General features: G+C 53.0%; 1 protein-coding gene across 5 annotated transcripts in view; it reads right to left on the bottom strand.

The window, feature by feature from the left end:
• SEPTIN9 (septin 9) overlaps positions 1-15,496 on the bottom strand; it is a 95,122-nt gene that overhangs the window by 22,122 nt on the left and 57,504 nt on the right. For all 5 annotated transcript variants that reach the window (XM_042833263.1, XM_042833265.1, XM_042833267.1 and 2 more), the window contains one exon: positions 13,349-14,008. In XM_042833263.1, the coding sequence (XP_042689197.1) occupies positions 13,349-14,008 (660 nt within the window). The remainder of the gene's footprint in view (positions 1-13,348; positions 14,009-15,496) is intronic.

Here is a 15,496-nt window from a genome sequence, read left to right as displayed (position 1 = left end):
CTGGTATCCCTTGCACCATGCCCAGACTGCTACAGCCCCACGTCGCCCCTATTGCCCCGCTGTGATTCCCTTATGCTGCCTTCCGTCCCCATGGCAAAACCCAAGTAGGGAGCACAGCTCCAAAACATGGGCAGGAGCAGCCTGGTGCCCACACAGAGCACACGCAGCCTTCCACCCTGAAAAGCCTCAATGCAGGCCCTGACAAAGCTCTTTCCCATGCCGCTGCCTGCGTTATGCCCATGGTATTTTCCCTCACTTCCCACCCCCGCTCAGCACAGCACTGCTCTCTCCATGCCCTTTCACTTTGCTCTCCCCTTATCCCAAGGGGATGCACAATCCCCATGTGCCGTGGATCCCTCAGCACAGCCCCTGGCTGCAGATTTCTGTTCCCTGAGGCTGGGACAGCTCAGGCATAGACTTACCCAGAAGGACCGGGGGGGAGGACACGCACAGCCCAGGATGCTGCAATGTGGCTCCCAGCTGCCTTCCGCCTCCGGAGCACGTGGGCCCAATGCCCCCGCAGCTCCCAAACTTCTCCAAAGTTTTGCCTAACTCTCCCCAAGAAGGACACGCAGCTCAGCTCCCCCCCATCCTAGCCACACACAAAAAGCACTTGGCTTTCTCTCAGGGTAGCTAGAGTGGGGAAATCCTCCGACATCAAAGGCGGCAGCTGCCCCTCCTGCCCCGTGCAGCCTCCCCCCAAAGCAGCCCCTTGTTAAAGTGCTTGAGACATCATTTTCATCTTTTTCTGTCTTTTGTTCTGTTTTTCCAACTCTGCCACACACTTTTTGGGATACGTGGGGCAAAACTGAGCCATGCTCCCATTTCGGGTCATGGAGACAGCACTGTCAGTGGCTGCTCCAGAGGAATTTGGGGCTAAAAATGCTGCCCGTGCCCTAACTTGAAAAGAAACCATGGCATGTCCTGGAGCACAGGAAGCAAACCTAAGTTACCCCAATAGTGAGCAGACTCACAGTAGCGTCAGCACAAACAGGCTTTGCAGCTCTGCCTCCAGCTGCCAAACAGCAACAACAGCATCTCCCCTTTATGCAGCACTGTGATAGCAGCAAGAAGGGCAAGGGAGGGCTGTGTGCCTCCTCCTGTAAGCAGCCAGTAGGATCCACTCAGCACCGTGCAGCCTGCATGGCACAGAGCACTGGGAAATAGCTGCAACCTTTGGTTAACGGGGGGGAGGTGGGAGGGCTCTGCTGCTCAGCACTTGGCTGTGTTTATGCTGTGATTAATATCACCCCATGCACAGATACCAGATGTTCTCAGGGCAGGCTGGAGCGTATCCTACGTTACACCAAGATGGAATTTTTGGGCAACTTTCAGGGAGTGCTGAGGGCAGGAGCTAATGGAGCACAGATTTTAGCAGATCCATATGAAGCTGTGCTTATCACACAGGCCAGCATCCTGAGCTGGTTGTGATACCACAAGCTACACTTGCTGCAGTCAAAGCCTCACTACTTTTTTTGTCCATTACTCCAATTCCAACTGGGAAAGTCTCAAATCCCAGTGCGTGGGCTGTGAGCACAGGGCTGGCTTCAGCCCTGCCTCCTGCCGCTCCCCACTGCTCAGCACCAGGGAGGAACTGCTCACATGGAACCAGCCCTGTGGGCTCCCCATGGCCAAAGGGACACCAGGGGACAAGGGTGGTCAGGGGGAGCAGCCCCCAAAGCCCCCACTTCAGCTCCACAAAGCAGCTTCCCCATGCCTGGCTGTGACCAGGAGCACTGGGGTCACCGATGTGGGCGTCCTAATTAGTTGCAGAGGGGTTTGGGCTTGGAAATAACGCAGAAGCCAAGCCTGACTGCATTGGAAGTGGCCATCCCAGCTCCTTGCAGGCCACACACTGCAGCTGACTTCAATCAGGGAGGTTTCTCCTGGCCAGATGCTGGGTACAAAGAGGTGGGATGCATCCGTCCATGCTCAGGAGCAGAGGATCGTGCCCATCCCACCCAGCGTTCCCCATACATAATGCCAAACTGATTATATGACTGTGGACAGCTGCTATCACCACCAAGGCTCATGGCAAACAAGTCAAACCAGAGGATAAGACAGTAACCAGGGCAGAAAACTACAGGAGAAGCTGTGCCTTCTGCCATTCCCCAAAGGTCCTCTGTGCCCTGAAAATCCCAAATGCGGGAATCCCAAGGAGGCAGAACCTCGTACCATCCAGCTACAGAAAACAGCAATGACAAAGAGCATTCCTCCTCCCTCCAACCTCACTCACCACCTCCAACGCAGAGTCGGATGCTCACTGCAGCCGGGCAGAGCAGAGCAGGGTGCAGCGCAGTGACCGCAGGCACTGGGGATACCAAACCCCACACCGTCACCCTTCTACTTGTGCTGAAGCTGTGAGAGCTGTCTGACACCTCGCACTGCTCTGGCAGACGCTGCCAGAGCAGGAAGGAAGAGTGATGTGGGCAGGCTGCCGGAAAGCCCTTGTTATAAAGGAACCCCTGAGTGATGCTCGCTCTGTCTCTCCTCCAGCTTTTCTCACAATGGCATTGTGCTGTGTGTACAAAACCATCGCTGAATCGTAAATTAACACCCAGAAACCAAAAGTAAAAGACCTTTGTTACTCACTTCTTCGAGCAAAGGTTAAACCCAGCTAAATACATCAGTTTTTGTGGAAAGGAGGAGGGTTTGGCAGGCAGTGCAAGGAACAGGAACGTGGGAATTCCTCCTACGGTTTGGCAAAGCACTCTTCCTTCTGCATGGGAGCCCTGTGGGGTCTGTTCAGCCTCCCTCCAAAAAAGCTCCTCGCCAGTGGCCACAGGACCTGCTGCTGCCCCTGGGCTGGCAGAGAGGCAGGACCAAGGCACACTGCCCAGAACTCTGCCAACCACAGTTGGCTGCTTGTGGAACATGCGATGAGCTCAATCACAATGTGAGCCCCACAGGGACATTTCCCAGTCCCTCTTTTTTATCTAGGGGTTTTAAGAAGAGCAGGGAAGAGCATGTGATGGGGGTCTTAAAATGCATGCCTAGCTTGTGTTTTGATTTTGGGGTATCTTTGCAGGTGCTTGACTCTGCTACAGCTAACCCCCAGCTTTACAGCACCCACAAACCCAAGAGCAGCCTCTTCTTTCCGATCCAGTGGAAAGATATCCTTTCACAGGGTTTGTTCAGAACAGCTCTCCTACACACAAACCATTGGACACCAAAGGTCCCCTCGAGCTCCATCTCCCTTTCACACACAGACTGGTGGTGGACACTTGCTACAGACATGGAGTTGGGGATGATCCACACTTGCAGCCCCCAGGCTCTCTTACAAGTACCTAATAAACAAAAGTAGCGCCCACTGCCTCGTGGCCCTCTCCCATAAGATCCCCAAACCTCACCTCCCCAAGGCCAGCCCCAAGCCTATGAAGCTCACCATCCTGCTGAGCCCCATAGCAACCTCCTATTCTTTCCTGGGACCCAGACCCTGCTGACCCTTCACATCCCTGCAGCACCAGCAGTACTCAGCCACCACTCAGCCACAGGGCGAAGCTGACCGTTTATGGCCCAAAGGCAAAGCATCGTGGAGGGGCCCAAGAACAGACCCAGATCTGGAATTCGGGTGCGTTCAGGCATGCCTGGCGAGCAGCTCTGCCTCCCTGCAGTGAGGAGGGATGAGTGCTGCCCTCTGGCCCCTGTGCTGACTCTGCAGAGCATCTCCATGTGCTGCGTCCAAACCTTTCCCAGATGCTCCTGAGCCCCTTGCAGCACTGCAGCCCTGTGGAGCCATGGGAAGGGGGGCATGGAGGGGAAAGCCCTGGGAGAACTCCAGGGGTCAGCCAGAAAGAAGAAAAATAAATCAATGGTGCAGCAATTTACATAGCAATATTTCCTCCTTCCGGCAGCCCCGCATTCTCGCCGCAGCTGCTCAGCAGAATGCAGCAATGCCAAAGTGCCTCTATAGCTCCAAGAGTCTCCCATGGAAGGACATTTCCTCTCCTTTCAGTTCCCTACGGGAATCAACCCGGGGCTGCGGTGTGGGGAACTGCTTCAACTTCTTCCTCGAGGTTTTGCTTTGCATTATGCAAGAGTAGCAGACACTGCTGCTTTTGGCCCTGCCCTGGGCTGTGCGCACAGCTTTCAGCCATCTGACTGCTTTCAGAATTAAACACAGCCTCAAATTCCCCTCCTCCAGGCGGCCAAAACGCTCCCCACCAGACTTGTGCTTCAGACCCCTCACAGCTCCACTGCCCATCTTTAGACATGCTCCAGGGTCTCAATGTCTTTCCTGTGGTGAGGGGTCCAATGCTGAACACAGCACTCGAGGTGTGGCCTCATTAGTGTGTGGCCCATACAGAGGGACAGTCACCTCCAGCTCTGCTGGCTGCACTGTTTCTGATGCATGCCAGGATGCTGTCAGCCTTCTTGGCCACCTGGGCACAGAGCTGGCTCACGTTCAGCCAGCTGTCAGCTCATACACCCAGATTCTTTTCCTCCCTGCAGCTTTCCAGTCACTCTGCCCTAAGTCTGTAATGATGCACGGGGCTGTTGAGACCGAAGTGCAGGACCTGGCACTTGTCTCGTTCAAGCTCATACAATTGGGCTCAGCCCATTGATCAGCCTGTCCAGATCACCCAGGGATGCACACCCAGCATGGACTGCTGCCCTCGTTGCTCACAACCTCTCCCATTTCTTCTCCATCTCCGCACATCCCTGCACGCAGAACCAGGCAGCTGCTGTTCCCTGCCTGGCCAGATAGATGGTGCTCAGCCACACCAAGTGGGGAATCGCTGCGCTGGAAGCAGTCACCACCTCTACCGCAGTAACTCAGCCTTGGTTCTGCTGACAGATGCAGGAGGTCCCACTGCAGCCCCAGAGTGACTCAGATCCCCACCATCCTTCCCCTTTCACTTCAGGATGGAAGATCAGCAAACATCAGCAGCAAACATTTCATCAAAAATCAGCACCTTCCCATTCTGATGCAAAACCCTTCCATGTTCTGATGGAACATCATTTTTCTTCCCACAAAAGCCAAACCCAGTGGAGCAGGGCACAGTTTGCCCACTTTTCCCTGCATGGCCCTCAGGTCCATTCTCCAGATGTGGGACGTCCTGCATCACCCCATGCTGTCCCAACCCTCACACCACTTTGGAGCCGGAAACTACGGCCATTTCCTGCAGGCACAGCTTTGCCCCGCAAACATTTGGGCCTCTGCAAATTGTTTGAAAATCAGACCTGGCAGCTGGAGCTGTGAAAGCAGGGGAGGGGCTTTTCTAGGGAGAATTCAGCCTGTGAAAACTACCCAATGCCCTTTGCTACAGAGCAGCAACAGCGGTAATAAAAGAGAAAAATCACTTTTGCATGTCTAAAAATGAGAAGGAAAAACAAACTGAATGTTCTCTGCCTGTCTGCGCCCCGAGGGACAGAGCAATGTTCTCTAGCACAGTCACAGCACCATTTCCCCTGTCTCTGCAGCCACGACTGGAGGCTTCCCCAGCTCTGTTCCTCCAGTGAATCCCAAGCAATGGCTTTGGTTTTGCTCATTGTGGTAGCGAGCAACAGACCCGCTGCCCCCACCCAGCCAGGAGGCTGAGATAACCCCAAAGTTGCTCCTCCTGCTCCCCCAGGTGGAGGCAGGGCAAAGCCCTAGGTCCTGATCCACCCTGCTTGGCCTCTGCAAGACATTTCAGCCCAGGAAATGAAGCAACAAGCAGAGAGGAAATCCCAGTGCTCCCTCGGTGCTGTGCAGGAACCCTTCACCTCCCAACCCCAGGGCGTGCGCTCCTACGCTGCTAATTAACTTCCATTTGCTACCCAAAATAGGGCAGGGAGGATGGCTTCCCGTAGGAACACCAGCAGTAGGGCAAGAGCTCACACTTCGTCCCACTCCACAACATGGAGACCCCAACATGAGCACCCACATTGCCTCTCCCATGGCCACATCCCAGCCTGTGCCCACAGATGTCCCAGTCATCCTCTTGGCTCCTCCAAGGCCACGAGAAGGGGCACACGGGGACCTCAGGGTGGGGGTTGATGATCCCAAGGAAGGGCTCAGCAGCAGCTGAACTCGGTCTCCCACTTCCACCCCCATTTTATCAGCGCGTTGGGCCGCAGGAGGAAGTGAGTTCAGCCAGAGTTTGTCTAAACAATTATATTTTATCAGAAATGCTTCTCAGATAGACTCCATTTTTCTCAGGGCAGATCTGGATAACTGCAAGGTAATCTCAATTCTCTTTCGTATCTGAACAGGATGGAAAAGGGAGGACATGGGGCAGAGCATCCCAAACTGCTCACCAACGCCTGCACCAGCAGCACCCAGTGCTCACAAACCAGGAGCCAGCATTCATTTACACACTTCCGAGGGTTACCTTCCAAATCTCATTTTCTCACTTCCAAATTACATGAATTCTTTTTTTCTGCTTTGATTTTTCAGCTTTCTTGAGTGCACCTGGGTTCCTCTCCCAGGCTTTTTTGCTACAAGTTGAGAATTTACTTTCCTTTCTGCTGCAAACCTCAATGAGTCACGTAACTCCAGTGTGCTGGAGGAAAACAGCCTGGGGCTCTGGGGGACAGCATGGTTTCTACACAGGGACATGGTGTGACCGCAAAGGACTTACCGTCAGCCCTGAGCAGCTTTCTATTGCCCAAGGATATCCAGGGAAAAGGAAAACAAATGACTAGACACATGGGCTTCTGGAGAGCACCAGCTGATATTTAAATTTAGGAGAAAGCAGACCAAAGAGTAGAGTGGACTGGAGGGGGCTTTGATAAAGAAACCATCCGATATCCTCACTTTCCTCCTGGACAGCTGCAGGAGATTTCTGCAAAACCAGCCCATAATCTGTGCAGAGCAGCTGCCCTCCTCCTGCCTCCACAAGAAGGGCTCAGCCCAATGCCACTTGTTGCATGGAGAAAGGACTCCTTGCAAGGACTGAATCCAAACCCTCTTGCACATTCACCTGCTTGTTATTATAAAAGATGAAACTGGAACATGTAGAGAGATTCACCCAAGGTGACGAGCAAGCAAACAGCAAAGGTAGGATCTTGACAATCCAGCCTCAAGCCATCTTCTCAACATTTTCCAGGCTCCCAGTTCCCAAACTTACTTCTGCTACTGAAAGAAGTGTGTTGCCAAAGCTCCTAGCCTCAAAGGAGCTGGTTATAGGGATCCACCCTGAATTCATTTCCATGCAGCAGACCTATGGAGAAGGGTTCAGAGGACACCACCACTTTGGTACAACAGCAAGAAGCAATTTAAGAGCCGTGAGCTGTAAGACAGCTGTAACTGAGAAAGCTGCTTTAAAGAGCTTATGTACTATTCACTTTTATCACAGCCCTCCCCTCCTAGGCACCATACCCTCTGGGATTCCCATCTAATCTCCATTGGCTGAGGTCTCCCCAAATTAAACTTCTCTTCGAGGAAGGAATGTCTGTCCCACTCTGTGCACAGCAACAGAGGAGCAAAGGGGAGAAGACAGAGCCTTCATAAAAAGTTAAAGCACCACAGATAAGCATCACAGACAGCCTGACCCACGCACTTAAGTAAATGTGCACAGCAAGAGGTTTGCAGAACAACCAGACCCAAGGGGAGCAGGTCTGCTGGGGCTGCAAAGCACAGCTGGAAACAAGAGACTGGGGCACAGCCCTATTTCTCCTCGATCACTTTCTCTCTGGAAATAATATACCAGGGGAAAATTCATCTTGCCAACATGGGTGCTCAGCACGTATGGACAGAACCACATGCACCACCGAGAGCACTCCCTGCACAGCTCTCTCTCACCCACAAAGAGGCAGAAGGAGTTCGGATCTCAGCTCCCACTAAATATTTCTGCACCCCTTGTGAACTCAAGCCAGGGGCCGTGCTGGAGTTGCACCATGGGAAGCCTCATCCAGACCTCTGAGAACATTCAAGGGCTGCAGGGACCACCCAGCTCGCACACAACCTGGACGCAGCCTCTTGGGCTGCACAGCCAGAGCATAAATCCAAGGTTCTGCTTGTACGTGCTAAAGAATCAACAGTCTTTGAACTTCAAGGTGTTGAAAGATGCTTTGTTTTAGTAATTTTTGAGCCCTGTTGTACAAATTGCCTTTGCTATGCAAAGAACGACCCACTGCTTCGACAGAAGAAACTGCAGGCAGCAGAAGTCAAGGAGGAGACAGCAAGCAAAAAGCCCCGTGCTGTCACTGCTGAGCTGGCACAGCAGCCTCGTACAGCTTGTTAACACTGTTTGCTTTTCACAAATACATAAACATCTGCAAACTTCTGCTGTTTGTGAGATGCTCTGGAGCCGTCCTTTTGGTCCAGCCTCATCTTTCAATATGTCTCTCCTACTGCCTTCATGCCACAATATGGTGAAACAAGACAACCAAGTGAAACATCTGCGTGTGACCCTACAGAAATCCAGGTAACTTCTATTCCCAGGTCTGTTCAGAAGACAAATGAAACAAAGGCCTACAAACCTGAAGGAAAGCAGCCCTCTCCCCAAGTCCCTCCTCTAAAAGCTGTAACAGATGGAAGAAAAACTGGGTCCAGTGGAGTCTGAGCACAGGCTGCAATCCAAGAAGAGCTGCTTCTTCCATTTATAGCCACATTCACTTCGACTCCATTGCAACATCTTGGACAATGCAAAAGTGTTTGCGGCTCTGTCTGTTTGCTGGAGGAGTAGAGAACACAACTGGCTTGCTGTCAAGTTATCTGCTTTGGACACAACAGTGTTTGATCTTCTCAAAACAAAGTAATCTCCATATAATCTCCATTCAGTTCCTCAATTCCTCTCACAGAGTTTACAGTGCTGGCACCGTACCCAGCTTACGGTGTCCTCCCAGCCACTGGCCAACAGAAACATCTCAGGCTGGGACACAGATCTAGAAATAGCATAGAAGAAAAGCTATTCCTTGCAGAAGGTTCATCGCCACTGCTGCCACCACCTCCCCCAGCCAACAGGGAGAAGCCACACAATCAGCGGCCAGCCCTTACTGTAAGAGATCAAAGCAAACTCTTTGTTTTATCTTGGTCAAGATAACGGATTTTATTTGCCTTATCAGCCTGTGGGATGATTAACCCAAATGTGAGAAAGCTGGAGGATGCCAAAGGAGTTGTAGGGCGGGGAGTGTTCCAGAGCACAACCACTATGGGCTCCAGAGACACAGATACCACAAGATAAACACAGCAACCCCTCACAGTCTGCTCTGTGCATGACACCCACTGCTCTCAGACAGAGCTGCACATCCGGCAGAAGGTTGGGTACAGCAGGAAGGGCCCTGCAGCTGCATGGGGCTCACAGCCCAGACCCCACCAGGTTGTGGGACCGGCACTGCAGCAGCATGTCACCAGGCACACCTGGTTGTTTCTCCCAAGCCAGGAAGCTCAGCCTTTATGCAGTCCCTGCAAGCTTCTGGGAGTAAGCACATGGATGCATGGCCTCGTGCACAGAGCCAGCTGAGAAGGGGAAGGGCCATGATTTCTCTGATGCTCAGCAACCACAGTTTCACCCTCATCCGGCTTCAAAGAAGACAGGGCAGGGCAGGGAAGGGGGAAGTGTCCTATTTCCGATGGGAATCCACTACTTCGTACGATGAACCCCCACTGGTGAGATCACTGCTTTTCCTACAGGCCCTCAGGGACTTCCAGAGAGACAGTGAATTCTCCGTTTGTTTGCCATTTGTCTCCAAAGAAAATCCTACATCCCCAATGGGTCTCGCATAGCAATGACCTGAGCTGAACAGCAGCCCACACGTTTGGGAGCAACATCCTGATGGTCAAGGATGGACAGCAGTGCGGCACAACCACATCACCCAGCCTCCTTCCTGCTCCAAATACAGCCCAAAATGAGACCAGATGAGCTACCCCAGCTGCTCACACATGGGCATGCACTGCTGCCATCGCCATGCAGACACCCAGCACGTGACCACACATCCCTGTGATGGGACACAAGCATCCCCTCCGCACGCAGGCTCCTCACATGCTCTCCTTCCAAGTCCCTGCTCCTCCAGGACTCCATTTTTCCAGATTATCTCATTTTTGGCACCTGCCCTGAGCACGCGGATTTGGACTCTGTGTTTCTCATTCAGCCTCTCCATTTGGTATCTCAGGCTGTAGGCGCTTTTCCTGTTAAAAATAATAACAACAGCAGCAAAAGAAGAAGAAAAAAAAAAAAAACTACTCATAATCTAGCCCAAATGTGTCAGCTGGTTTTAAGGAAACGTTTCCCTGCAGCTTTAATCTCCTCATACAGTTAAATGGCTGTGCAGCTCAGGGAGCTGGAAATGATTACTCACTGTTGATCCGCACAAGCCTGACCCCTTTATTGTGGCAGGGCTGCTGTGCGAGCGGCCCCTGGGTCCCTCTGAACCCCGCCTCTGTGCTCAGCATTGTCCCTACAGATCTACACCAAATGCAAGGCTCCCTAATGACCCATGCAGGACAACTGGGGCTGTGCCCCCAGCAGCGCCCCCAGCAGTGGGTCCCTGTTTTTTGGAGATGTCCTTCACAAGTTCTGTGGATTGGAAAGTTCTTTCTCTCTCTCTCTCTCTCTTTTTTTTTTTTTTTTTAGCTAACTCTAATGGAGCTTTTATATGAAAAATAAAGTTCTAAGGACAAAGCTTGCCTTAGGGGTCCAGGCTGGAGAAAAAAAAAAAAGAATGGAAAAGTTGAATTGTTCCATTCTTCTGAAGTCCCTGTGCTTTTCCTGCAGCAGCAGAAGGGAGCTTGCTCCTATCTCAGGGATCCCGGCACCCACACAGATGTCCCAGAGGGGGAGAAAACTCCATAAGAGCTGCACTCCTGTGCACATTTCAGACTGCTTTACCCATCACTGTGCAACAGCACAGAGATGTGCTTCATCCAGACGTGGCTGTAGCACAAGTCAAGCTTCTGCTTCGGGTGACAGCTCCAAGCACTCCTATCATCCACCCCCATCTACCTTTCTAGCTACAGCAATGGGAGACGTGGGCAGCGAGGCCATGGGCAGAGACCAGAAAGACCATCAGGTCAGGAGGGCTTCCACTTCTCACTCAGGATCCTTTTAACCCATTGCTGCGATCCCAGAACCCCAGATACAAACAGGTCCACATCTTGGGGAAGCAGAGACAGAACAGAAAGCTGGCATGAAAAGCATGAACTTCTCTGCTCTTCCCTCCCAATCACCACAGACTTGCAAGATGCAAAGAACAACATGCTTTCCCAGATGAATAAGCCAACATGGAAAGCAACACTCACTCAATTCACAAGCCCTCAAACAATAACAGTAAAGTTGTGAATTTTCCAACGCGCCTCTGAAAACATGTTTCTGTGCCCAGCAGAGCATGGAGCACAGCCAGCCCCACGTCAGGCTGCTTGTGTTCCTGTCATCAGCTCCCCAAACTCAACGTTAAGCCCCGCAAGAGAACAGGGGATGCACCTCAGGGAGCACGGGAGGAAGAGATAGAGAGTGCAGCAGGCAGAGGTGGGAACAAATATTTCTTGCTCCTGTGCCCCACCAGAGTTCCTCCTGCAGTCTCCTCACACTGAGAACCACTGCTTCCACCCGAATGAAGCTCAGAGTTGCAACCACTGCTTTCCTTCAGGGTCTGGTCAGGGAGATGGCCCTCCTCCAGCCACCTCTTCTGGGACACAGGGTTCAGCACAAGAGAGCACAGCTGAGCCCAGCAGCTGGGGGCTGCGTGTCCTGGCATGGGGCTGGGGGCAGCTGGCACATCCCTGGTGCAGCTGCTTGTGCCAGAGCAGCAAGGCATGAGGTGCCACGGTGTCTGTGCTATGGGAGCATCCCATGGGTCAGAGTGGGAACGGGACTTCAATCCTTTGCCATGCACAACATGTTTTTCACCTGACAGGTTGTTCTGGGGCCAGAGTCACATCAGCAATGAGCCTGCATTCACCTGCTGGGCACCCTGAGGAGATGCCACCCCTGCCTGGTGAGCAATGGCCACGAGGTCTGGGCGTGTGCCTGAGCTGACCAGCAGGCAGAAGGAGCCAGAGCCCTTCCTGCTCCTTTAGCCTCTCTTCCTGGCTCTTTTTGGACGTACCCAGACTGAAAGCCCCTTTTGTACCAGCACCAGCCTGTCCTGCTCTGTAAGGCAGACCCCAGACAGCCGGGCTCTTTGCTAAAACCCATCCCCAGCAGCTGTCCTGAGTTTCTGGAGTCCTTTTTGATGCAGAGAGCCCTCCCTTTCCCCGCTGTGCAGCTGGGGCGTTCAGCAGCTCAGATTCTTCTGCTCTTAAAGTGCCCAGCTGCCTGACATTCAGAGCTTGAGGAGCTCACAGCAGCCCAAACTCAGCAGGGTGAGGTCAGGCACAGGGCACAACAGAGCCCTTGGCAACTTCCTCATTGCTTCTGGGGATAAAACCCAGCAGAGAGGCCCTGGCTGAGCCCATGGTCAAGCCCACTGCTGATCCCCAGCCATGCCCAGATGGAGCTGCACCAGCCTGCTGCCTACTGGAGCCTTTCATTCTCTCCATCCATGCTCACAGTCAGAGAAAACCACCCCTGTCTTACAGATCTAACATCAGCTTCAGCGTGGACACCTCGTTTGCTTCCAGACTGCACATACATACCAAAACCCCAAACCCCAGCAGCAGGGCCCATTTGAACCTTGCAGCATTTTCCGGGTAGGACCAATCTGAGACTGGCTGCATGCAGCAGCAATAGAGCTGGGGCACATGGCAGGGCAAGGCTTGGGATGGGATCCAAGAACACAGGAGCTGGACCCCAGGGCAGACATGGAGCTCGCAGGGTCTCACCCTGGCACTACTCCCCACCAAAGCTCCGCAGAGGAAAGAGCAAAGCACGTGATGAGGAATGGAAACATAATTAAAGGCTAAAAGAGAAAAATCTCTAAAACATTAAGGAGGGTAAATGACGGCCAGTGGGGGAGGGAAGCTGGCTTTCATGTCTAATACGGGATTAATCGAAAACAAGATGCAGCTAATAGAAGGCAGGGCTCCAGTTTAATACTGGCTCTGATCCACGATGTTATTAGACTTTGGCTCCAGCAACCAGCAGGAAAAAAGAAAAACCCTGACTCCTGCTAATGAAGAGGCTGTTTCTGCCCCACAACTATAAACAACAACATTAAACAACAACCCATCACAACAACACCTCCACAACCATCACATTTTCCAGCATGTCAGAGGCTTTCTGAGATGCTGCGCAGGCAGGCGGGTCTGTGCTGGCAGAAGTGTCTTCTTCCGCAGGCACCCAAGCTTTTGGCATTTGCTCATTTTATTTCTTACAAGCTTGATAGCACGTCTCATTCCAACTGACAGCTCTTTCAGCCAACATAAAACCAAGTCTAACAGCCATGCATGTAGACACATGAGACAAGATGCAAGCTCAGCCCCGAAAGCCATCACTGCTCGAGCTGGAAGCTCCAAGCTCCCACCCCACATTGCGGTACTCACCTTCTTCTCTCTTTGGTGGGCTCTCCATCAGCACCGGCTGCGGCTTTGGCTCTGCCTGGGGAGGCTGTGGGGCTGGCACGTGCTCCATGCTCTCTACTTGCCGTGCCAGCGGGGCTGGCACCTCGGCAGCCTTGGCTACCTGGATTTCCACGCGCTTGGTGGCCACGTCGGGCATGGGAGCGCTGGGCGGCTCCGCTCTGCGCTGGGGCATCTCGGGGATCTTCGATGCCGGGGCGTCCGCCCGCCGCAGTCCCGGCTCCTGGGGTTTGCCGAGCGTGATCTCAGTCCTGCGCGGGGTTGGCTCCGGGGCTTTGTGCCCCAGCACATCTGCTCTTTTGAGGCCAAACCTCGACAACCCCGAAGTGGAGTTCTCCACCTGCTTGGATGAGATGTCAATGGAGATTTCTGTTCTTCTGGACACCGGCTCTGGCAGTTTGGGTCCGGAGTGCTCCACTCTCCTCAGAGGGGCCTTGGGGGATCGCTGGGCTGTGGGGTCTGCATGTCTGGCAGATGGCTCCGAGTTCCTGGCACCGAGTTCCTGAAACTTCTGTGTGGAGCTGGACACGGTGGACCTGAGGAGAGGGTTCGGGGTCCGTCTTTGTGGGGTGGAGGAATTTGAAGACTGATCTACCTCCTCGACCTCAAAAGATCTTTTCAGAGCTGAAAGAAATTAAGAGGAATTCAGACTTTAGTTACCATCCATCTGAGCATCTCAAGAGACGCTTCCAGAAACCTCCGGTAATGTGACCCCATTACCGCTCTGCCATGAGGACTCACAATCCCATTTAACGCGTGGGGGACAGAGGGACAGAGAAACAACAAACCCAGAAATGAAGCTGGAACATGAAGCAGGAAATGCAGCCCCAGAAAGCCGGAGCAGCACCCAGCCCAGTGGAGTACAGTGCCAAACACTCCAAACGCTTCCCTTCGCCTCTCCCACCCAAAGGATAAACACCAGCTGCCCACTGACTGCTGCCATCCAAATCCAAATCTGGAAAGTGAAAATCTCAGAAGAGAGAACCCAAATAACGCTGCAAAAAAAACCAAAGGTGGCAGTCACAAAAGCTCATATCCTTAAAAACGGTTCTTAGAGATCATTCAAGCCAAAGTGCTGAAAAACAATAACATGAGACCCCCCCAGTGCAGGAAACAGCAAGCTGGGAGGCCCAGATTCTACAGCCAGGAATCTTTCCAAGGAAATCTGATGGACAACAGTGTCAGCTTGCTGGCTCCAAGCCACAGCCTGACAAAGGGGATGGAGCATCACCAAGGGCAGCCTCCATCCACAGGCAATGCTCCCTGCCCCACTGTACACTCCCCTGGAAGGCTGAGCTGGGTTGCACCACTCAACACAATGAGCCCACCCATCCTTTCCTCTAACAGCACACTGCGGGCGAGCTCCAGTCTTTGAAAGCCACACTGAGATCACACAAGACACCAGAAATGTCAGGGAGACTTGAGCACAGCCTTCCCCCCAGGCACCCCTGGCTACCCCTTGTCCTGCAGGCCAAGAGCCCCTTGCACACACCGGGGTGCTGCAGAGCAGCTCCTGTGCTCAGCAATGGGAACCATCTGCTGCAGCTGCCGGCAGGGAAGGGCAGGGAAGCGTCCACGTGGCAGCCGCTGTGGCTCAGCCTCACCAGCAGATCGTGATCACAGCTGCTGACACAAGCAGCTCAGGGCTGTTTTGCCTTTTTAGGGGGAATACCCAAAAACACTGTTCAGTCTCCAGCAGGAGAAGTGCTGGGGAGCAACGGTGTGCCTGGGACAGGCTGTGTCAGGGACACAACGTGCAGGCAAGCTGAGCACGAAAACCCCGTGCTGCCACTGGGGAATGGCACCCAGAAAACTCATTTATATCTCCCTGGTGAGCAACACCTGGGCACAGAGTCCCAGTCCAACTGTTGACCCAATCCCCACCACAACCTCTAAACCATGTCCCTGAGTACCACATTTCTACGGTTCTTGAACACCTCCAGGGACGGTGACTCCACCACCTCCCTGGGCAGCCTGTGCCAATGCCTCGTCCTGCACTTCCATGTATTCAGGAGGAAGCAGAGATCTGCATCTAACTCTCAATTATCACACTCCAAGAACAATGAATCAATTTTAAATAGTTCCCAAGCTGAGATTTAATCTGGCAGGTCC

The sequence above is a fragment of the Centrocercus urophasianus genome, unplaced genomic scaffold (assembly GCF_019232065.1).
Source record: "Centrocercus urophasianus isolate 14NV4802_14NV808 unplaced genomic scaffold, USGS_Curo_1.0 seq_41, whole genome shotgun sequence".
NCBI lineage: Eukaryota > Metazoa > Chordata > Aves > Galliformes > Phasianidae > Centrocercus > Centrocercus urophasianus.
The sequence above is the reverse complement of the archived record's forward strand: the minus strand, read 5'-3'. Positions and strand labels throughout refer to the sequence as shown.